Below are 25,758 nucleotides of genomic sequence, written 5' to 3' on the forward strand. Positions count from 1 at the left end.
AGAATCTGTTGGCTCAGTATTAATATATCAATAGATCAAAGGATTAAAAAAAATGAAACAAATCACGATCTTGACAGGTGTTAAAATTTAATTTGTAATCCTGATAAAAGTATTAGTAAATAAACTATATCTGAAAGACTATCTCCCTAACATGGTAAAGAATATCCAATCAACAGACAGAAATACTCTTAATGTCTAAATACTGGTTCCCATTCAAGTCAGTAAGATGTCAAGGATGGCTGTATAATTGTCTAATTACAGTGTTCTGGAAGGTCTAGATAATTCAGTAAGGTGAGAAAAGTAGTAAGTACAAACTATGGGAAGTAAATTACCATTGTCTGCAGATTATAAAATTACTTTCCTAAAAATTAAATTATCAGAGCTAATAAAAGTTTAGTTAGGAAGCTAAATTTAAAATAATTCAGAAAAAATCTAGTAATAGCAGCTAGAAATATGTTTGGGATAAAGAATACCATTCACAATAACAAAAGGATCCTAAACTTAAATATTTAAAAATCTGTATATGATATATATACAAATATCACATATAAAATTATATAACTACACAAAATATTTTTTTCTATATAACATCTATACATGCATTTTATATGTAATCTATATATAAAGATTTTGAAGAGGAAAAATTAGGCAAAAGCAGTAGACAGGTGATTCACAGAAGAAATACAGATGGCTAAGAAACACACAAAAAATATTCATTCCCATTAGTTACCAAAGAAATGCAAATTAAACGAAGATGCTCATTTTTGCTTATCAAATTGGAAACTTATTTTTAAATTTAAATTATATCATCCAGTTGGAGAGGATGTGGATAAATGAGCATTTTTACATATCATTAGTGCTGCAGAAACAGGGACAACCTATCTGGAAGGCACATTTACAAAATAAACATTCATACTTTTAGTACTTCTATCTCAAGAGCCCTGTAAATAAATCCTTACGAAAATCAAAACATTCTTACAGTAGTGAAAATTACTTAGCTGATTCATGGTGCATCCAAACAGTAAAAATACTAGGTAGTCATGGAAAATCATGTTTTCAAAGACTTAAGAAATGACTTGGTATAATGTTCCAGATTGAGGAAAGCAGGATACAAAGCACTCTGTGTACCACAATCCCAAATTTATAAATTATCTATATGGCAGACACTGTTCATTTGCCATGAGCCAATCCACACCAGAGGCTGGAAAAGCCAAACACTCATTTGCTAATCTTGGCAGATTGGGATGGCCACAGTACACTGTTCTGGTCCATGAGACAGAAGCAGACATCTGTCAGGGGTTGTGGGAGGTGGAGAGCCTTACAGGAAAGTTTATGCTTTCCTTACAAAAGGAACAGATGAAGCTGGTCTCCTATGAATGGAAATATAACAGAGCTGTAGTAGCCATTTTGAAAATGTGAGGGAGAGGCCAAGGGAATTGCAAAGGTGTTGACCTCAGCAGGGTGGACTTGCTGAGCCAATTGCTAGCTACTGCCTGCTTCTGGATTTCATATATAGTCAAAAAAATAACCCCCTCTTTTGGGGGCCATTATATGTGGATTTTCTGTCACATGCATCTGAACACCATCCTAATGGATACAATATATATGCCTAGTAAAAACTTCAAAATGTTAATATTTTTGAGTGATCAAATTATTTTTTATTTTTCTCTTTAATTTAAAAATTTAACGTAATCAGGAAAAAATTACAACTCAAATATCAGACATATGGCACGGTGTAACTCTGTAAGACACCTACGTTCACGCAGCATGGCACAGTCCTGGGCTGGAGGTCAGAAGACCAACAGGTGGCCCAGTTTTCTGACAGCTATTGGCTTATGTTGAATTCAGTTTCCTCACATGTAAAATGAAAACAGGGGCTCCTGAATGTTCTGAGTATGTGCTCCAGACCCCTTCGGCAGTCTGGTGAAGCCAGAGGACCCTTCTCAGAACAATGTTTTTAATCACATAAAATATATGAGTACAAAAGAAACCAAATATACTGAAATAATTCATTACAATATTAAAACACTAATTTGTAAACTAATAATACACATGCTTCCTTATTAATGTACTCAATAAAAAGATCTAGCAGCAGGACTAACAACCACCATAATACTGGGGTAGTGATGAGCATAAATGACATTTAAGATATCTTAAACAACTGAAACGTGACATGAAGATATGTGATTTCTACTGCTGCAAATGTGGTCTGATGTCAACATTCATAATTGAAGGAAATGATATATTTCAGTTAAAAGTCAGTGAAGGGACTTCCCTGGTGGCGCAGTGGCTGGGAATCCGCCTGCCAGTGCAGGGGACACAGGTTTGAGCCCTGGTCCGGGAAGATCCCACATGCTGCGGAGCAACTAAGCCCATGCACCACAACTACAGAGCCCGCGGCGTGCCGTATCTACTGAAGCCGTGGGCCTAGAGCCCGTGCTCCGCAACAAGAGAAGCCACTGCGATAAGAAGTCCCTGTGCCGTAACCAAGAGTGGCCCCCACGTGCAGCAGCAAAGACCCAATGCAGCCAAAAATAATAATTTTTTTTAAAAGTCAGTGAAAATCCATGGAGTTCATGGACCTTCTGAATTCTCTGAGGATCCTTTGGAGGGACTGATAAAGACCCTCCTTATTAGATGCTCTTGAAGACCTCTTTCAACTCTCAGTCTGTGAGCCCATTAAAAATTATGACCTTTTACCTAAATTTCAATATTATCTAGTCAGTGAATGTTAACAGATTGGTTTTTATAGTTATTTCTGAAAGAAAAGAATCCAGGTGATTAGTCTTCATGTTGCTTTGATGAGGATCATTCTTTACGTTTAATACAGCTAGGAAGCAAATAAAAGGGAATTTTATTATTTAGTATTAAAGAGAAAAAATGAAAAGACATATTTAGTGAAGTATTTGAAAATGCACACCTTTTAAACATCTAAATAGCAAGACAAACAATGATGTAAGTCCACCTCCTCCCATTTTGTGCTGGGGGCTGGAAAATGGTTGCACAGCTCTGTCAGACAGGTACTGAAAGATCAATCAAAGCCCTGGCTCTTCAGCAACATCCTCTTACTAACAATGCTTCTGCCCCTTAACACTCCTTGTTTCATGTTTTGCTCATAATGCAAACTTTTCTTAAATGTGTTCTTCCCAGTACCATTTCACCTGCAAAGAGAAGCTCCTGCACCCACTCCCATACACACTTAGCAGATAAGAAGGGTATGATCAGTTGCTTATAAACAGTTGGCCACGGGCTTCCCTGGTGGCGCAGTGGTTGAGTCCGCCTGCCGATGCAGGGGACACAGGTTCGTGCCCCGGTCTGGGAAGATCCCACATGCCACGGAGCAGCTAGGCCCGTGAGCCATGGCCGCTGAGCCTGCGCGTCCGGAGCCTGTGCTCCGCAAGGGGAGAGGCCACAACAGTGAGAGGCCCGCGTACCGCAAAAACAAAAAAAAACACCGAAAGACAGTTGGCCACAAAGCATCTTGCCTTTATCGTTGTTCCAAACAACAGACAATCCATGCGTCTTACAATCTTCAACCAGTTCTTGCTACCAACGAGTGAAAACCCTTCCTGAAACAAAATAATTAAACAAAATTAGCAACAGAAGCAAAAAGGGTCACGAAGAATAGCTGTGGTGCAGCTTCTTCCTATTAGAAAGTTGTCTATTTATTTATTCTGTAACTTAAGCACAATAGAAATGACTCAATATTACCAATTACCAAAGATGACCCTTCCAGTGAGTCCCAGTGTCCTTAGTGTTCTTCCTACCTCACGATCAACATTAATAGGCTCAGCTTTTATTCCTTTTCTTAACCTTTTCATATTGAAAATCAATAAACTATTAAAGATAGTAAATGCCCATAGTCATATTTGCTATAAGATACATTTCTATGCCTCTAGAATTTGCCAAAATGTGAGTTTATAATCTCTGGAAGCCAAGAGTTTCCATTATACTCATTTATTAAGTTATCTGCCATATTCCCAACTATATAGTGAGATTTCATGAGAATCTTATTTTCAGATTCCTATGAATGGAAAACTTGAAGCAATTTGGTTTTGGACGCTGAATGCTTAGTTCTTCATTTCAATCTGAAAAAACAAAAAGGCAAAGAGGGCAGTAGAGGGCACACAAGTCTCAAAAGAGGGACAACTGCTGGATCCCAAAGGTGTAAAGATAAACTTTTTCTGTAGTTTACTAATAAAGTAAATGGAACGGACTGTCTAATGATTATGGCTACTTATAAGCTCAGTTACGCTGTCAGTAGATTTCCTCAGTTACGCAGCCCATTAAGTTAGAATGTGTTTACAATTCAGTAGAACTCATCCAGGGAACTGATAAACGGACAGTATGCAAAACCATGCAACTGCATCTGCCTTGTACTGTTAGTCCACCACAGCCAGCGGAGGCTGCTGGAGGGATGTGAGAAGTCTACATCTCTTTAAAAAACAAAAAGTTTTTTGAACTCTCACAAAGTCTCTCTTCCTAGATCTGAATATGACAAAAGCTACAACTTCCAAAGAAATTTGTAGTCCAGGAAAACTGGGTTAATTCTTTCACATTTTTCAGTAACAAAAGGAAAAAAAGAGTCCATTCTAAAATGTTGATTCTAAAAGTTTTATCATCAATAGGAGGTTTAATGAAAAAATAAATTAGGCAAACCATTTGTGATTTCTTCTTAAAACTCTCAGAATTAGCAAAAAGAAACATGTTCCTTATTACATCCCCAACATGTAGATTCTGTGGTTTAAAATGGCAGTATGTGGGGAAACTAGTGCACATACACACATTGCTAGTAGGAGTGCAAACTGGTACAACTCTTATGGAGGACAATATGGTGACATCAAAATTATGAATGCTTTTACTCTTTAACCCAGCAACCTCAATATGGGAGATTCACTTCACAGATCAACCTGCACACATATGAAGTGATGCATGGACAGGGTTAAGCATTTCTGTATTTTTAATGGTAAAAGATTGGAAACAAGTATACATCAACAGGGGACTGGTTAAATAAAGTATGATACTCTAGGCAATGGAATACTATACAACTGTAAAAAAAAATAACAGCTCTGTATCAGTGATGTCCAGTAGAAATTACAGTTTGAGCCACATGTGTGATTTTAATAGTAGCCACATTTTAAAAGCAAAAAGAAATTGGTAAAATTTTACTACTTAATATATCAAAAACATTATTATTTCAACATGCAAACATTGTAAAACATTATTAAGATAGTTTTTTTTGTACTAAGTCTTTGAAATTCAGTGCACCATTCACACTATACCACATTTCAATTTAGATGCTGTATTTTAAATGGTCAAAGTGAAATGCAATCCTACCAAAACAACAGAGTTGAGTTTAATGGGAAAATATTTTACAGTGCTTCCATTTATAAACCTAAATGTAAATTAAATAAAATTTAAAATTCTGTTTTTGGCTCCCAGACTTCCGACTATACTACAAAGCTACAGTAATCAAGACAGTATGGTACTGGCTCAAAAATAGAAATATAGATCAATGGAACAGGATAGAAAGCCCAGAGATAAACCCATGCACCTATGGTCACCTTATTTTTGACAAAGGAGGCAAGAATATACAATGGAGAAAAGACAGCCTCTTCAATAAGTGGTGCCGGGAAAACTGGACAGCTACATGTAAAAGAATGAAATTAGAACACTCCCTAACACCATACACAAAAATAAACTCAAAATGGATTAAAGACCTAAATGTAAGACCAGACACTATCAAACTCTTAGAGGAAAACATAGGAAGAACCCTCTTTGACATAAATCACAGCAAGATCCTTTTTGACCCACCTCCTAGAGGAATGGAAATAAAAACAAAAATAAACAAATGGGACCTAACGAAACTTAAAAGCTTTTGCACAGCAAAGGAAACCATAAACAAGACGAAAAGACAACCCTCAGAATGGGAGGAAATATTTGCAAATGAAGCAACTGACAAAGTATTAATCTCCAAAATTGACAAGCAGCTCATGCAGCTCAATATCAAAACAACAACCCAATCCAAAAACAGGCAGAAGACCTAAATAGACATTTCTCCAAAGAAGATATACAGATTGCCAACAAACACATGAAAGGATGCTCAACATCACTAATCAACAGAGAAATGCAAATCAAAACTACAATGAGGTATCACCTCACACCAGTCAGAATGGCCATCATCAAAAAATCTACAAACAATAAATGCTGGAGAGGGTGTGGAGAAAAGGGAACCCTCCTGCACTGTTGGTGGGAATGTAAATTGATACAGCCACTATGGAGAACAGTATGGAGGTTCCTTAAAAAACTAAAAATAGAACTACCATATGACCCAGCAATCCCACTATTGGGCATATACCCTGAGAAAACCATAATTCAAAAAGAGTCATGTACCACAATGTTCATTGCAGCACTATTTACAATAGCCAGGGCATGGAAGCAACCTAAGTGTCCACTGACAGATGAATGGATAAAGAAGATGTGGCACATATATACAGTGGAATATTACTCAGCCATAAAAAGAAACAAAACTGAGTTATTTGTAGTGAGGTGGATGGACCTAGAGTCTGTCATAAAGAGTGAAGTAAATCAGAAAGAGAAAAACAAGGGGCAGAACAGGAATAAAGATGCAGACATTGAGAATGGACTTGAGGACACGGGGAGGGGGAAGGGTAAGCTGGGACGAAGTGAGAGAGTGGCATGGACATATATACACTACCAAATGTAAAATAGATAGCTAGTGGGAAGCAGCTACATAGCACAGGGAGATCAGCTTGGTGCTCTGTGACCACCTAGAGGGGTGGGATAGGGAGGGTGGGAGGGAGGGAGACGCAAGAGGGAGGGGATATGGGGATATATGTATATTTATAGCTGATTCACTTTGTTATAAAGCAGAAACTAACACACCATTGTAAAACAATTATACTCCAATAAAGATGTCTAAAAAAAATTTTTTTTTATTCTGTTTTTCAGTTGCATCAACCATATTTCAAGTGCTCAGTAGCCACATACGGCCTGTAGCTCCCTTCCCGGACAGTGCAGGTCTATATGTATTGATCTGTAAGATATACTGTTCAGCAGAAAAGCAAGCTGCAGAACAATGTCCATGATGTGGTACCTTTGTATAAGAAAGGGAGAGAACATACAATGTATATTCTTATTATTTGCTTGTATTTACATTTTAAAAACTGGAAGGATTAGTACACAAGAGACTAATAAAAACAGTTATCTGTAGGGAGTGGGAATGAACAGTGCAGATGGGGCAGGGGTTGAAGTAAAATTTTTTTACTATATATCTTTTTATATTGTTTTGATTTTTGAACCACATTAAACCCCATATGCATGCATGTGGGAATATTTAGGCAAACAAGGCTTCCCATTCCAATATGGCATAAACTCAAGGAAGAGGTGAAAGCAGGACCTAAATAAATGATAAGTCTATGGGAACTCTGTACCATCTTTACAACTTTTCTATAAATCCAAAGCTATTCTGGAAGAAAAAGTTTATTAGAAAAGAAATGAGCAGTTCCTGGCCCTGGCCTGGCCTCACCTCTTCCTACCTCTAGTCCACTTTGTGTCTTACGAGACATCTCATTTGGCTAGCTCACAGATCCCTCCATGTAAACTCGCCCAGATCAGGACGGTTCTTCCCCACACACATTGCCACCCCCGTGAACGGCATCATTCACCAGTCACCCCAAGTGATCAACCTGGTATCCTGGTGGACCCCTTTCCTCACTTCTCCCTCAATACCAATCAATCCCCAGGTCCTAGAGATCCAATCCCCAGCCTTTTCCATCTCACCATCCTCTCCACTTACACCGTCACTGCTGCATCTGGCGGCTCCTCACACCTTGATTTCGTTGTATAGCTTGTTCCTAAAATGGCCTTCCTTTTTCACTTTTTTTTTTTTTTTTTTTTTTTTTTTTGCGGCACGCAAGCCTCTCACTGTTGTGGCCTCTCCCGTTGCGGAGCACAGGCTCCAGACGCGCAGGCTCAGCAGCCATGGCTCACGGGCCCAGGCGCTCCGCGGCATGTGGGATCTTCCCGGACCGGGGCACAAACCCGTGTCCCCTGCATCGGCAGGCGGACTCTCAACCACTGCGCCACCAGGGAAGGCCCCTTCACTGATCTTTGAAAACCCTGCTGTATCTCAACCATTCCCCACAAGGCAAAGCTGGTTGACCTCTCAGAATTCTATGCCCTCTCAGGATCTTAGTGTACTTTATCATGCTGTATTGTAACTAGTTACATTTCTTTGTCCCTGATAAGAATAAGAATCCCTAGGCAGGGCAAGGCGGGTTCTAGAATGTGTCTTATTACCCCCTGAATCTTCAGCAACTGTCACAATATTCAGCAAAGGCTACTAGGTCAGCTCCAGCAGCCCCTCAGTTCAGGACTCTGCAGTGGCTATGCCGGGAATGCGTACAGCCTTCCTCCCCAGCAACGCCTCTGAGGTGAGCCACTTAATGGCTCCTCCTCTTCAATTTGTCCAAATCATCTTTCTTTAGAACTTCATACATCTCTTCCCTCTGCCTTTCCCCTCTGACTTTTTACCTAATTAACCTCTAAACACTGTTCATTTCACCCTAATCTCAACTGGGACACACTATTACCCTTTCCCATAGCCCTGTACTTTTTTCTTTCATAGCATTTATCACAGTTTGTGTGTGTCTGTAGTGATTATTTACTTAATGTTTATTTTTTCACTAGACTATAACCCCATATAACAGGCAGAGGCTATGTTTGTTTTGCTTACCATTAAACATACAACACCTATTATAGTCTTTGACACTTGAACATGTTTCAGTAAGTTTTGAGTGAATGGAACTTTATGAAAATTAACAAAATACTTCATACCAATATCATTTCTTGGGAACAATGAGGTCCACAAATTTATTACCTGTCCAATGATGCAGAACACCTTTTTTTTTTTGGCTGCACCATGTGGCTTGAGGGATCTTAGCTCCCTGACCAGGAATCAAACCCACGCCCTCAGCAGTGAAAGCACAGAGTCCTAACCACTGGACCACCAGGGAATTCCCTACTTATACTCATTCAAGATTCAGAAAGAACTTTTTAATCCTAATACTTGGGGATTTAGTAAAGAATTCTGTGTACCTAACCACTTGTCATTCATATATTCCTACATTTTAATAATTGAGCTTCTTATCTTTGAAAATCCACCTCTTAGAATCTCCTTTAAGGCTTGTCCTTCTGGTGAATTCAGTTTGGCTCAACTGATGACTCTTCTGTGCTACCTTTTCTAACTTTCTCAGACAGTTAAGTGGCCTGCTCTGTGCTCCCACAGCACACTGTACCTGCTGCTATTGAAACACTCACCAACACTAAGCTCCTACTATGGCCGGCCACTGCGCTAGGCGTTAAAAAAGACATGCAATCTGCCCAAGGGGAAGGGAGAATGAATCACACTCACCGAAGGAGCTTCTCTCCCTAGTGCCTGGGATACTGTTCCCCAACCTGGCCAAATATCACTGCCTAAGAAGCCACTGTTACCTGATGAGTCTGTCACATGCCCTGGAAGTACTGGGGTGGAAAAATGGTTTGGAATTGATAGTATAGGATAGGAAGAAAGAGAGAGTGGACTACTCTAGGAAATACCAAATTTACTATCAGACAAAAAGAACAGAAGTCAATACCAAGAAATCATGTCTAAGATAGAGGAGTATGGAAGCTTAGAGGACTGAGACTTTCTAGTAGAGAATGGTCAACAGTGTCAGGTGATGCCCAGGATGGAGTAAAAAATAAGGGCTAAAAGCCTGCACTGAATTCAGCAGTCGGGAGGTCCTGTGCACTGTACATAATATCTATGTACGCGTCTGTCTTTCTATCCCTCTTTTTCTAGTTCCCACTTTATTGCAAACTCCATGAGAGCAAGAACTGAGCAAGAAAATAAAGATTACTATGTTTTAGAATGTTTAACATCTAGAAATCACAATATGCTGTGAAAAGTCACAATCTGTTCCAAAAATATTTATTGAGGATCTAATATATACCAGGTTATGTGCCAGATTCTATGACTCAAAGTCAAATAACACACGTTCCCCACACTCAGGGACTGATAGTCTGGGGGAATCAAACAAATAAACCATTTAACAGTAACAATCAATGTGGCAAGTTCCATGTTTCTGCAGAAGCACAGAAAAGAGGCATTAGATTATAAGGCCCAGAGGAAATGACCCCTGAACTGATTTTTAAGAAACTTTTATTTTGAAATAATTTTTTATTTTTAACTCTTCGATGTAGATTTTCAAACATACATGACGGTAGAGAAAACTGTAAAACAGTATGATGAACTACCATGCATCCATCTTCCAGTCACAATTTTCATAATATAGCCAATCTTATTTCACAATTCTTTAGTATCATCAAATATCTTTTGCCTGTTCACATTTCTGATTTTATTTTATGTTGCTTCATTTTTTTGAATAGGGAGCCAAATAAGATCCACATATTACGACAAGTAATATGTCTCGTAAGTCTCTTTTAAACTACTGGTTCTTCATTTCATCTCTTCCCCCCCGCCCTTTTTTTTTTCTGTTGAAGAAACTGGGTCATTAGTCCTCTAGATGAAGGACTGGCAGGTTTTTGTTTTGTTTTGTTTTTTTACTGTAAAAGGTCAGTGAGTAAATATTTTAGCCTTTGCAGACTCTATAGTCTCCGTTACAACTACTCAACTCTGCCCCTGTAGCACGAGAGCAGCCATAAGCAAATGAGCATGACTGTGTTCCAACAAAACTTTATTTGTGGACACTGGGATTTGAATTTTCATATAATTTTCACATCTTGCACAATATTACTCTTTTAGTTTTTTTCCAACCATTTAAAAATGTAGAAACTATTCTTAGCTCACAAGCCACAAAAAAAACAGGCAATGGGTCAGATCTGTTCCATGGGCCATACTCTGCCGACCCCTACTGTAGAGTTATCCTCGCTAAATTTTGTTATTGTATCCTTACTGTTTTTTTACTAGGTACCTCTTTCTCTTGTAATTCCTATAGACTGGTAATCAGATCAAGGAGCTTGATCAGTTCAGGTTTGATTTTTTCCCCCCCGATTTTGTACCTACTTCCTATGTGGTGGTGTGTGATTCCACAGGAATGTCTTCTTGTCCTTTTTTGGTGAAGTTAGCAGCCACTGATCATCACTGCCTGTGTTAGTTTTTTCATTCATTCTTCATTTATGAGCTGAAATACAACTACAGAGAAACACTGCTTCATCAACTATCATACTTTGTTACCCTAGGTAAAAATAGGAAAGGCAGGATAAATGCTTGCTTCTTTGATTTGCCAGCTTTCAAAATAATGAGGTGGTTCCGTAGTACACTCCAATGATGACAATGAGGAGTTTTCTTTTTCTGAACTATCATTTGAAACTCATAAATTTAAATATATTTGCTGTTTCAATCCACTGCAGTTATTGATCCTGAAATTGTCTCTCTTTGGCCGGTGAGAACCTTTTCAAGTTGACTCCTGAGTTCTGACATGCCTTTAGTAATCTCAAGGTATCAGAATCTCAGCTGCCTCCCTGTTTCTTCCTGTGCAGATGATGAGATCACACAGGTCTTCAGCTGTCAGTGATTTAGCCTCACCCACTTGTATTCGGAGGGTCACAGACATGCCTAGCCTTCTAGTTTTGTTGTAGATGTTATCCATGGGTCTTTGGCTTTGCATTCCTATTTCATCTATTTTTATGGGGAGATTTGAGGAGTTCAAAAGTTATGATGCCATTTCTGGCCAAGAAGGAATAAGAGGGTCAAAAATTATACTTCTGTCATCAACAACTAGAAACCTGGACAAACTACTGGAAACAACTGTTGTCAGACAATGGAAAGCAGGTCGTGCACGACGGTGATACTTGATCAAAGGGTAACAAATGAAGTGAGCCCTAAACAAAGGGAGGGATATACATATTCATGGACTGGATTATGATACTGTTAAGATTTAATTCTCTCCAAGTTGACATACAGATTTAAGGACATCCCAATTAAAATCTCGTAGAAATTTGCAGATCTGACTCTAAAATTCATACGGAAATGCAAAGGACCTAGAATAACCAAAATAAGCTTGAAAATGGCAGAACTGGAACACTTATACCACCAGTTTCAAGAGCATTATAAAATTAGGGTAATCAAGACAGTATGGTTTTGGCATAAGAATAGGCATATAGATCCATGTCACATAATAGACTCCAGAAACAGACCCTCACATACATAGGCAGTTGATTTCAATAAAAGTGCTACAATAATTCAATGAATAAAGTATAGTGTATTCAACAAATGGTGCTGGGACAACTGAATTATTCATGTGGGGGGAAAAAAAACCCTTGACCCTTACCTCACACCATATACAAAAATTAACTGAAAATAAATCATAGACCTAAACACACTAGCTACAACTATAAAACTTCTAAAATCAGAGAATCTTGGCAACCTTGGGGTATGCAAAGATTTCTTATACAGGACACAAAAAGTATGAACCATAAAGAAAACATTTCATAAAGAGAACTTCTGAAAATTTTAAATCTTTAAGCTCTTCCAAAGATGATGCTAAGAAGATGAAAAAGTAAGCCACAGTTTGGGAGAAAATGTTCACAGTACATACATCAGACAAAGGTCTTATGTTCAGAATATGTATTTTTTAAAAACCTCTGACAGACAACTCAATAGGCAAAAGAGATATTTCACAAAGGAGGATATATTAATGGCTAATAAACACATGAAAAGATACTCAACATTCATTCTCAGAGAAATGTAAATTAAAATCACAATGATATACCATTTACAAACCCAACAGATTGGCTAAAATTAAGACTATCAATACCAAGTGTTGCCTAGGATATGAAGCAACTGGAATACTCACGCATTGCTGGTCAGTTTAAAATGGTACAACTACTTTGGAAAGCAGTTTGGCAGTTTATTTCTTTATAAATTTATTTATTTTCGGTTGCGTTGGCTCTTTGTTGCTGCGTGCAGCTTTCTCTAGTTGCGGCGAGCAGGGGCTACTCCATTGCGGCTTGTGGGCTTCTCGTTGTGGTGGCTTCTCTTGTTGCAGAGCACGGGATCTAGGCATGCAGGCTTCAGTTGTTGTGGCTCGTGGGCTCTAGAGCACAGGCTCAGTAGTTGTGGCACATGGGCTTAGTTGCTTCGTGGCATGTGGGATCTTCCCTGACCAGGGCCCAAACCCATGTCCCCTGTGTTGGCAGGTGGATTCTTAACCACTGCGCCACCAGGAAAGTCTCGGCAGTTTCTTATAAAGTTAAAAATATACCTACCATACTATCCAGCAATTTCACTCTTAGGAATTTGCTCAGGGAAAATGAAAATATATGTCTACCCAAAAATTAGTACACTTAAAAAAAAAAAACTTGTACACTAATGTTCATAATAGCTTTAATCAGAAAAGCCTCAAACTAGAAACAACTCAAATGTCCAGGCGCATGTAACTGGATAAATAACTTGTGGAATATTCATAAGCTGGAATACAACTCTGCAATAAGAGATAATGAGTTACTGTAACATGGGTGAATCTCAAAAACATACTAAGTGAAAAAAGCCAGACACATAAGAGTTTCCATAGCATTTACACTATTTTACAACTCCACTAACAGTGCACAAGGGTTCCAATTTCTCCAAATCCTCATAAACATTTAGTATTTTCTGTTTTTGTTGTTTTATAATAGTCAACCTAACTGATGTGAGGTGATATCTCCTGTGGTTTTAATTTGCATTTCTCTAATGACTGGTGATGTTGAGCATCTTTTCAAGTACTTGTTGAAGATTAGTTATTATTCAGCTTCCCAAACCAGTAGCAGTACATGCAGCAAGAATAATTACCTTTCTCTAGCCATAAGAATCAGACCCAGGGGCTCTTTCTATAAGTTACAGTAACAGAGAGATCCAGTCATCCTTTAGGCCAAAAGATTGCCTACAAAGTACACTGCAGAAGCGGGTACTCAAATATATTGAGCCAAAGGCTTATTTTACAGTTGAAATAGATGTCTCTTGTTTTATACCTGCCCAGCACACATTCCTCCTTCTTCTGGGAACACATCTTGATTTTCCTTTGGGAAATCACCTCTCCCTTATTCACAGCCCATGTGATTCAGACAAGACTACTTTCTTACCTGGCCCAGATCCAGGGGAGAGGAGGTGACTCAGGCCTTGCTTGTCAGCATATCTAATTGCTTCTAACCAAGGTGATTAGTTTATGGATAAGCATGTGATATAAATTTTAAAAATCCAAGTAAGTCCTGAGATTGTTGCTAAAACTGGGAAGGAGGAACACTCTTTCTGTTAGGATTCTAAGGATTAAAAAAGCCTGAAGTTGCCAGGGACCACGAGGAGAGAGATCCTTCCTTAGAGGAAGGCGAAGCTGAGAGATAAAGACAGAGATACAAAGACACATAGCTAATGATACTGTTTGAGCCCCTGGGTTCAGTGGTCCCAGGGGCCACTCCCATCCTTGGACATTACAGTTCTACGAGGCAATAAGTGATTTTGTTTAAATGAAACTGAACTGGGTTTCTGTTATTTGCAACCCAAAGAATTTAATTAATACATGGATTAAAACAAACATAATTTACTTTTTAAGAGTTCAATTATCTATCCAGATTTCCCTGTCCAACTGCCATACCATTTTCAAAACTCTACATATTCTCATTTAACAACATACTAATTAACTAATTTAAAAAATTTTACTCTTACTCAATGTCTCAGCAGTATTCACCATAGCTGACCCCTTTTTCCTTTTTGAAACACGACTGCCTTGGCTTCTATGACCCCACACTCTTCCTAGCTTTCTTCCTACCCCTGACAGCTCCTTCTCTGCCACCTCCTTTGCTATCTTATTCTCCTCAACCTCCTCTTTCCATTGTTCATTTTTTTATCCCCTCCCCAGGCTATCCTCACCACATCCACAGTCTCAATTACTATTTAAATGCCTATGATTCCCAAATCATATCTCTAGTGCAGACCTCCCTCTGACCTTCAAGAACCAGAGGCTGTTAAACAGTAAAGAGAACATGTGGAACTGACATCTCTGCTTGAGTGTCTCAAAGACACCTCAAATTCCAACTGTTCAGAACTAGAGCCGCGGTCATCACACACACGCAGCTGCCAGGCTGGCTCTTCTCTGGAGTCCCCTAACCACAATGAAGGATGCTAACTTCAGTTGAGCTGCATAAGCCAGAAACCTGGAAGTTTCCCTTCACACTGGTCTCTCCTACTCTCATTTCTAATCTGCCACTAATTACTGATTTTGGCTTTAAATATATCTTCAATCAATCCATTTCTTTTTATCCTAGTACAAGCCACCATTTTCTTGATTTACTAACTAGCCTCCTAAAGTATCTTCTTGCCCACCCCACCTCTTCTCTACACTACTGTGAGAAGATCATTTTTATCTAAAAAACACAACTGGCCCTGGGACTTCCCTGGTGCTCCAGTGGTTGAGGCTCCGTGCTCCCAATGCAAAGGGCCCGGGTTTGAAGCCTGGTCAGGGAACTAGATCCTGTGTGCTGCAACTAGAAGCCCACATGCTGCAACCAGAGGAGTCTGCATGCTGCAACTAAAAGATCCTGCATGCCGCAACTAAAAAAGATCCCGCACACGGCAAAGAAGATCTCGCGAGACAAAGTTTTGTTGATCTACCTTAATTTACTTTTCCTCAGGACTCAGCCTTGAAGCAATCTTACCTCTCTGGGAAACCTTTCCATATCTCTACTTTAAACATAAAAAATACACATATGCATATTTTTAAAGTATCTATTTAATATGTAATGGAAAATAAAAAATACACATATGCATATTTTTAGAGTATCTATTAAACAGATACTCTAAAAATTAAACACTATTTCAAAGTAAAGAATAGATCCTCTTTGAAATGCAGATGGCCAACAGGCACATGAAAAGAGGCTCAACACCACTAATCATCAGGGAAACGCAAATCAAAACCACTATGAGATATCACCTCACACCTGTCAGAATGACTATGATCAAAAAGAACACAAATAACAAATGTTGGCGAGATGTGAAGAAAAGGGAAAACTTGTACACTTGGTGGGAATGTAAATTGGTGCAGCCACTGTAGAAAACAGTACGGAGGTTCCTCAAAACACTAAAAATAGAACTACCATATGACCCAGTAATTCTACTCCTGGGTGTATATCGGAAAAAAACAAAAACACTAATTCAAAAAGAAACATGCACCCCGATGTTCATAGCAGCATTATTTACAATTGCCAAGATATGGAAGCAACCTAAGTGTCCGTCAAAAGATGAGTGGATAAAGAGGATGTGGTGTGTGTGTATATATATATATATATATATATACACATATACATATACATACAATGGAATACTACTCAGCCATAAAAGAGAGTGAAATTTTGCCATGTGCAGCAACAAGGATGGACTTGGAGGGTATTATGCTAAGTGAAATAAAGTCAGACAGAGAAAGACAAATACTGTATATCACTTACACGTGGAATCTAAAAAATACAACAAACTAGTGAATATAACAAAAAACAAGCAGACTCACAGATATAGAGAACAAACTAGTGGTTACCAGTGGGGAGGGGGGAGGGGGCTATACAGAGGTTGGGGAGTGGGAGGTACAAACTATTAGGTATAAAATAAGCTACAAGTATATACTGTACAGCACAGAGAACACAGCCAGTATTTTATAATAACTATAAATGCAGTATAACCTTTAAAAAACTGTGAATCACTATATTGTACACCTTTAACTTACATAATATTGTAGAGCAACTATATTTCAATTTAAATAAATAAATAAATAAATCTAAGGAGATTAAAAACTCAGCTCCTCAGTTAAACTAACCACGTTCCAAAAGCTCAACAGGCATAGGCACATGTGACTACTGCTACCATATTGGACAGTAAGGATTTCCATCATCACAGATATTTCTATTGGGTTGTGCTTGTCTATGCTGACACTCATTTAAAACAAATTTTTTTAAGTGATAAATTAAAAAAAAAAAAAAAAAAAAGAGTAAGTCCTCTTCTGTCTTTTAGCCACCCAGTTACCCTCCCTGAGCAACCACTGAAACCAAGGTCTTGTAAAGCCTCTATATAAACAAGCAGATACGCATACATGATATATTTTATCTAAATTATACACATACATAGTTTCCATTTCTGTGGATAATCTTTTTATATCTTTTGCCCATTTTAAGTTGAGTTATAATTTACTAATTGAATTATAGACATTCTTTATATAATCCAAGAAACGAACACTTTGTCTTGACTTGAAATTTTTTTGGTTTGTCATTTTTTTTCTCCTTTTTTTTTTTTTTTTTTTGTGTTACGCGGGCCTCTCACTGCCGTGGCCTCTCCCGTTGCGGAGCACAGGCTCCCGACGCGCAGGCCCAGCGGCCATGGCTCACGGGCCCAGCCGCTCCGCGGCATGTGGGATCCTCCCAGACCGGGGCACGAACCCACGTCCTCTGCATCGGCAGGCGGACTCCCAACCACTGCGCCACCAGGGAAGCCCTTTTTCTCCTTTTTTAAAAAAAAAATCTTTATGGTATTTTCTCCATGCAGAAAACTTTGATTTTTTAATGTGGCAAACACTATCAATTCTGGGTTTCTGGGTTTTTATATCTGATTTAGAAAGGACTTCTACTCCACTTTAAAATTTATCTAGTTTGGTTATGGATTTTATTGGACATACCAAAGTTTTCCACTTTTATATAGTCAGTATCTCTTGATCTTTTCCTTGGTAATTTAGAAAATCCTTTCTAAGTTTCTAACTTATGAAGTTAGTACACAAATTTATATAAGTACCTTCGCTCAGACCCTGTTTGCTCTTGATCTCCTAAGGGGTACCTAAGTTTGACGTGGTCATTGGTTTCTCAGGCATATAAGTAAGACAGGATTTATAAAACCCCTTCATTCATTTACATTTATCCCCCCCAAAGATTTACAGTTGTAACAACAATGATTCTACAAATGACTGAATTTAGTTTTCATCAAGAAATAAGTATGGCTGAATTAAACTATAATCCTTATCAAACCAAGTATATCCACACTGTTCACAGTTGACGTTAATTTCTGATCTAGTTCCTGAAGTATTAAATACAGCACTTCCATTGCATTCATTCCTAGTGGCACTTCAGCCATGTTATATCAGCACCACAGGCATCTTTTTAAATTTTTAAGTTTTAGATTTCACAAGTAGTAGTAATTATAACGGTGTGGTGAACCAGCTGAGCTAGGTATAATGCCACCTCTTGCTATTTCAGTACAGCTTAGACAATACTATGTGACATTAAAAGCAGAATCAAGACAACATGGCAAAGCTTTTAAAAAAAGAGAAGGGTCACAATTCAGAGTCCTATTTCTCAGTTCTCTCTCTTCCATTATTAAAAAATGTGTGTGACAAAAGCCCAAATGCAAAAAGGAAAGCTTTCAGCTTCTAAGAAATAACAAAGCTTTCCTTAACTTTAATTTATGGGGCCTACTGTAAGTTTTCTGCATAAAATGACTAAATCAATCCGAAAGCATTTATTTATAAAAAGAAAAAAAAATGCAGTGCGACGTTAATTCTTTGTCAGTTTGGAAAGGATGTTCTCTGCACAAACCACATTTCTCAGGCATGCCCTCCTCAAATGCTCCATCAGCAGGAATAAAAATAAAAGAAAGCCTTTTCAAATTAAGAGTACAACACTAAAGAGCTACAATAAGCAAGCTATAATCAGAATTTTCTATGAACTGTAACCAGGTTAAGGAGACCCAGAGCTGAACACTGGATAAGAAAAGGCTCTATTTAGGGCAAAGGGCATTGGTTAAAAAATAATAATAATAAAAGGATCCCAACTAGCCTGCACCAAAGAGATGGTCAGAAAATTTACATATATAGTAATAGGAACAAAAACTATTTTCCTAAGAATCTTGGTGGATTTAGCAAATTTGAGACAAATAGGTTGAGTACACATGGTAGGACCTGACTAATAACAAAACACACATATTTAATTGGTAAACTTAGATTGACCAAATGCCAAATAAAATTACAGAGAAATTTATAAGTCTGATACGTGAAGAATACCACAGTGAAGGCAGGGTCATTCACAAACATTTACAGGGGCTTCTACCACATTGTAAGAACAGTGCAAAGTAAATGGGATTAAAAGATGAATATGACTGTGAGAACTCACATACCAGTGAGGAAAATAACATGAAGCAGAGAAGGGGGAAAAAGTCATTCTAGAAAGCGAGGATAGGAAATACAAATGTACAGAGGAGTAGAGGAATATGACATGAACAAGGAACGTAATATAATTTAGTTTGGCTACAGAAAAGGATGAAATTTTGTTGTAGAAATTTAGACAACTCAAGGTCCAGGGTTTCTTAATCCAAATTAAAATAGAATACAATAAAAGGTTTATATTCTCTAACAAAATCCATTAAAACAAAACTCATAAGATTTTTATGCAGCATATGTATGCAATTAATGCTTTAATAAATAACAAAAAAACGATGTAAACAGCTCATTCCAGGGCAGCCCAACATGTAAAATCAGCAGTAGTCTGCTCTTCTCTCTGCCCTCCTCCAAAAGTACACTTCTGAGGAAGAATTTTAAGTGACCAATTTCCAAACTTGGAGGGGAAGCAAAGCTAAAGATCGTAAATCCTAAGTTATCTAAAGAAACTCAAGGGAAGGGGAAACAACTGCTAGTTGTGAGCAGGAAGGTAAGGCTAGGATTCTTCCTGCCAGACAGGACCGTAGCCCAGGAAGGGAACCAGCATCAGCAGGCAGCCCAGGGATGAACTGTAAGAAAAGGGCAGTGTTAGGACAACTGGTCATCCATATGGAAAAAAACACTGGGTTCCTACATCACACTATACACGAAGATAAATTCCAGAAGGATCAGAGACAGAAATGTGAAAAACAAATGAATATGAAAATATTTCTGTGGGAGCATTTCTGAAACAAGATAATAGCACAAAACACAAATAAACACATCGATAAATCCATCTACATAAAAACTAGAAACTTACATACAGCTAAAGCCACCATAAACTAATTAGAATATGCCAAGCACACACTGGGAGAAGAGACTTGCAACCCACATACTAGTCCATGGCAAAGGACTAGTATCCAGAATACATAAAGGTCTAACACTGATAAGTAAAAGACAAACAAGCTAATGGGAAAGTGGGCATGGGACAAAAAAAGCAACTCAGAGATGAGGAAACCTGAGTTGCCAATATGAAAAAATGCGAAAGCTCATTATAATCAGAAAAATAAAAATTTAAAACATGAGATACCATTCCACATCCATCAGATTAGCAACATTAAAAAACTTTTACTATAGGGCGTTTCAAGCACATATGAAAGTAGAGAGAACAGTAAAACGAACACTGTGGACTCATCCCCCAATCCAACAGCCATTCATTCATAGCCAATCTTATTTCATCTGTAGTTCAACTGCCAAATAATTCTGAAGTGAATCCCAGGCATCACAGCACTTTTTCTGTAAATATTTTTGTTATATCCTTAAAAGATGGGGGAAATTTTAAAGTCACATTTATTGAAGTTTAGTTCACATACAGTAAAATCTACATTTTTGTAATGTACAGTTCTATGAGCTTGACAAACAAACACAGCAGAACATCAGGTAGAGGGAATGATACAGTAGGCCCTCTCGAGTCGGCTTCTTTTACTTGCAAAATGCATTTAAGATTCATCCATGTTGCTGTGTGTACCAGCAGTCATATATTTGTATTGCTGAGAGCACCGCCTGGATGTACCACAGTTTTGTTTATACATTCACTGATTGAAAGGCTTTGGGTTCTTTCCAGTTTGGGGTGATAAATAAAGCTGCTATAAGCATTTGTGAACCAATTTTCATGTGAAAGTAGGTTTTTATTCCACTTGAGTAAATATCTAAGGGTCTTTATTGCTAGGTCATATGGTAAGCATATATTTAACTTTACAAGAGACTGCCAAATTTTTTGCCTAGTGCCTGTATGATTTTGCATTCCCAACAGCAAAGTGTGAGAACTCCATCTATGCTGCATCCTTGCAAACAGTTTGTATTGCAGCTTTTGTTTGTTTAATCTTGGCCATTCTAATAGACATATAGTGGTATCTCACTGGAGTTTAAATTTGCATTTCTCTAATCAATGCAATTGATTTCAGTAAGAATTGACACAAATGTAGAAAAACATTAAAGACTCGTTAAAGCTGGGTGCAAGGTATTTTATTTTTTTCCCTACGTTTTTCTATTTGAAATATTTTCATAATAAAGTATCTTTAAAAAACCCTTAAATCTTCCTTTATAATTCCTTATAAATGGCAAAAACAAGATTATTTAACTTCACTACCAATACATGCCTTGAAGAGATCATCCTTTTTCAAATAATAGTTTGCAAATGGTTTTTTGGGGGAGGTAATGGTAATCTACAAAATGGGCCAGAATGTCACAAAATCAACACAAATTTTTCAATTTTTTTATGTACTAGCAGATTTTCAGTACTAAAACTTCCTTAAATAGAATCTAACCTTAATTAGTGTGATAAAATGTTACTATGGAAATTTAGTCTTCAGCTTGATATTTTATTTCCATTTTTTCCATAATATTTGTTATTTAATGATGACATGGACACCACAAAGTATACAAAGTGTTGCGTTCTGTATAAACCAAAACTGCTTTCTCTCCTTACTAAGATCACTCTTAGTGTTGTACTTTTCACAACAGAACTCAAGATCTTAAGTCCTGAGCTTATTTACAGAATATGATCTTAACAAAACTCATTTCAGAAGAAAATAAACTCTATTCCTGAACTGTATATATTTAAGTATTTACTACTCTAATGGTTATACTGCATCTTTGTATCTACTCTCTACCTAATGAAACATTTATTCTGAAAAATAATACATGAAATCAGCTTGTTTAAAAGTGAATCAATTCTGTCCTCCCTCAATAATAAGACTGGCAAAGACCCACAGGATAAACTCTCACCATTTATCCTGGACCTTCCTATAGATTTTTACTCTTACTACCCTTCCTCCAATGGAGGAAAAATGACAAGGAATACTTGTGTAAAATGTATCTTGCCTTAAACTCTACTATATACTTCCACACTACATGTAATAAAAACTATTTTTAAAACTTCAATTAACATTTACTCAACTACACTGAATATTACACCCTTGAAGATGTGCTGCAATAAGCATAAGTAGCTTTGGAGGCTTTTTTTTTTTCCACTTCAAATATCATACCTCCTTTCAGTACCTCCTATCTAGGTACTGAAAATGGCTTCACAGACATGCCTTAAATTCGCACATAATCCAGAGTGGTTAGTAAATCATCGTCTTCCCGAACTACAACTACTGTTAAATGGTAGTTAAGTCCAATGACTCTGTCCCTCAACCCATAAGACCAGGGGACACCTAACACAAAGTGGGCCCATCCACAGGCTGGTCTGCATTCTAGGGACATTCTAGGTGCTGGGGATGAATAGAAAGGGAAGGATTCAAATGTTACTTACTCAGAGGAGAGGGTAGGAGGAATCCAGAGCAACTCCCAGTTTTCCAATTTGAGTAATCAAGAAAATGGTGGTACAAAAAGAAAAGAAATAATTGGAGAGCAGGATTTTAAAAAAAAATTCATGTGAAACTTACATATAGCAAAGCACACAAGTTTACAGTTTGATACATTTTACACACACACACACACACATGCACACACCATCATCCAACACATCCAGGATCTAGAAGTCCCCCTCGAACATGATCTCTCTTAGTCAATAAATGTCCCCACCTTACCCACTGCCAAAGGTAAATACTACTCTGATTTCTGTCACCATAGATTAGTTTTGCCTCCTCTTGAATTTAAGTACTCTTTTGTATCTGGCTTCTTTGGTGGGAAAGTATTTTTATGTATGTATTTCTGGGAAGCAGGGGAGGTTGGGGTGATGGTAAGTGGGGATGAGGAAGATATGAAGTTGGTTGATTGTTTTTCATATTTATTAAACACCTAATACGTGTTAGTATCTACTTTAGGCACAGAGAACACCAGGTAAAGAGGGCTTGGTACCTATCCTAAGGGACTTAAGATCTAGAGAGGGAGACAGGTAAATGAGTAATTGCATCAACTTACAAGCATTCTAAGAGAAGGATGGTCATGGTGCCAAGGGGAACACAGGACAGGAGTGGCTCACTTTGCCTAGGGAGGTCATGTAAGACTACAATAAAGACTGAGTTGGAAAAAAAAAAGCTGAAAGATTTGCTGTTGATAATCTGCAGTTGGGTGATGGATACACAGGGTTCATTATATTATCCTCTCTACTTTTGTGTATGTTTGACAATATCTATAATAAAAAGTTTAAGTTGTGTCTTGAAGCATGAATAGGAGCTAATCGATATGACAATGAGACAAGAGCATGCCGGGCGGAGAAATTTTAAAAGCAAAGGTGAGAAGGAAAACTAGAGTTTTCATGGAATCACAAGTCATTGAGGAAGTGTAGGAGTTAAAAACAGAAAAGCCAGGCAGGGGCCAGATCATTAAAGTCCTTGCATTCTACCTAAGAAAGTTTGGCTTTATCCTAAGGCAACTGGTAGCCACTGAAGCAACCCTAAGCAAGAGAATGATCTGATCAGATCTGTGTTTTAGAATGATCACTCAGATACCAGTACAGATAAGAGAAGAAAATAAGAGAAGTGATCGGTGGGTGGTTACTTAAGTAACCCTGGCAAGGAGATAAAGAGGACCTAAAATCTATAATTATTTCAAAATAAAATTTTAATTAAAAAAAGAGAAATAATGAGGGCCTAAATCGAGGTGATGGTAATTAAGATGAAGGGAACATGAGTGTTAAAGATATTTTGTTTTTAAATACAATTTATTAAAAATTAGCCTGTGATTCTTCATCAAGCTGAATGATTTAGCATAAAGGGCTGCATTCCATAGTAATGGTCAAACTGAATTCTGGTGAACATTTAATTTTTCTATTTAAAAATTCTCCACTTGGCCTTGCAGCGATTAAAAATATTTTTCCACAGTACTTCGCCCTCATAAGGGGTTTCAGTTCCACTAAATAAAAGGAATCAGAGTAAATTGACTTAGAAGTGCTAACACCTTGCAGGTGTTCCATGAGAGAGCCCGACGTCCTCACTGTCAACAGCAGAGTTTTAGGTACTTGGTAGACCAGATTAGAATAGCAGTGACAATAGGGAGAGTTCAGCTGAGCACCACTGTGCAAACAAGTCAATAGCCAAAGACCAATAAAAAAAGATGAAATTCCAAACTAAAACCTAAAGCTAAGCTAAACCACAGTTTGAAGTTCATAGCATTTATTGTTGATTTTGAGGTCTCTGTGGATTTTACAAAACATCCATCCCCCAAATAATTGGCACAGAACAGCAATCTGTGATACCTTCAGTACTCTTTTTAGCTCTTATAAACATACACATACAACAATGTGGCAAGTCTAGTCTTTTATTGCACCAGAACACAGACGATGCCAACTGAAATAGCCTACACCCATTAATATAATCATTTACTGTAATCTCTTCATTTCCTTCTGGTTTCATGCCTTCATTTGGCAATTATTTATTAACGTGAAATAGAAAAAACACTCCATGGTGTGAAATCTTCTGTTTCCTCAGTTACAAATCTTGAACAAAGTGGAAACATTTATTCTTCCTTGACTATCTGCAGTTCAAATATTGCTATTTCTACTCCCTGTTCCCAGCACTAATAACTGCTGAAGTCAGGAAATCTCATTTGAATTTGCCACCTCACCATGCTCAGGCAAGCTGACCTACTTATTTAGCAGCTTAGTCTACTATTTTTTGCCTGATTGTTGTGACAGGAAGAAATAAAACCTTCATCCCCAAAGACAAAAATAAAATCTTAAATCACAAATTTAGCACTCATTAGATCCTCCAATCCTAGAGCAAACAGGATGGCGGAATAAATGATCCTGAGCATTGGACATATATACTGACTCAGAAACTAAATAAAAGAAAGTCACATCAAGGACTTCTGCACACAGTATTGTCATTAGTACCTAAAAAGACTCAAAAGGCAAACTGGAAAATAAAAAAAGCCGAGTAATAACATTCACAACACCTTATGGCTCTGTGTGCTTCACACATCCATTAATAACGTACACCAGAGATAACATTTCCAAACCAAACAACAGTTTGAGGTACAGGAAAAAATTAAGTTAATGTTGTTTTTATAAGCCATGTTTAATTTGGTAATATATTTTGTTATATGAAACAAGGGAGTTTTCAAAACTAATAGTCAAAGAAATATATTTACTATTGCATAATATTCTAGGGAATTCAGAAGGTATTTAATGTACAGTAGAATGTGAGAATACATGCTGCTCTGTATTTCTATGATTTATTTTTGGCTTTCTTCTGGCCATTTCCATTCTTGGCCCTCCCTATAGAAATAAGTCAACATTCTAAAAGAATTAACTCTCAAGTCTGTCCCTGAAAACAAACTTGGATCTCTAAACACCCATCAGGGGCTTCCCTGGTGGTGCAGTGGTTAAGAACCCACCTGCCAATGCAGGGGACACGGGTTTGAACCCTGGTCCAGGAAGATCCCACATGCTGTGGAGCAACTAAGCCCGTGCGCCACAACTACTGAGCCAGCGCTCCAGAGCCCTCGAGCCACAACTACTGAGACCACATGCCACAATTACTGAAGCCCGTGCACCTAGAACCTGTGCTCTGCAGCAAGAGAAGCCACTGCA

The 25,758-nt window shown here is 37.8% G+C and overlaps 1 protein-coding gene across 2 annotated transcripts in view; it reads right to left on the minus strand.

Annotated features, from left to right (window-relative positions):
- Positions 1–25,758, minus strand: part of REC114 (REC114 meiotic recombination protein) — a 99,207-nt gene that overhangs the window by 15,888 nt on the left and 57,561 nt on the right. Inside the window, exon 3 of one of the 2 annotated variants that reach the window (XM_032621883.1) lies at positions 3,486–3,569. The exons of the other annotated variant lie outside the window; for it this stretch is intronic. Within the exon in view, the coding sequence (XP_032477774.1) occupies positions 3,486–3,569 (84 nt within the window). The remainder of the gene's footprint in view (positions 1–3,485; positions 3,570–25,758) is intronic. 2 annotated transcript variants of the gene reach the window in all.

The sequence above is a fragment of the Phocoena sinus genome, chromosome 2 (genome assembly GCF_008692025.1).
Source record: "Phocoena sinus isolate mPhoSin1 chromosome 2, mPhoSin1.pri, whole genome shotgun sequence".
Classification (NCBI taxonomy): Eukaryota; Metazoa; Chordata; class Mammalia; order Artiodactyla; family Phocoenidae; genus Phocoena; species Phocoena sinus.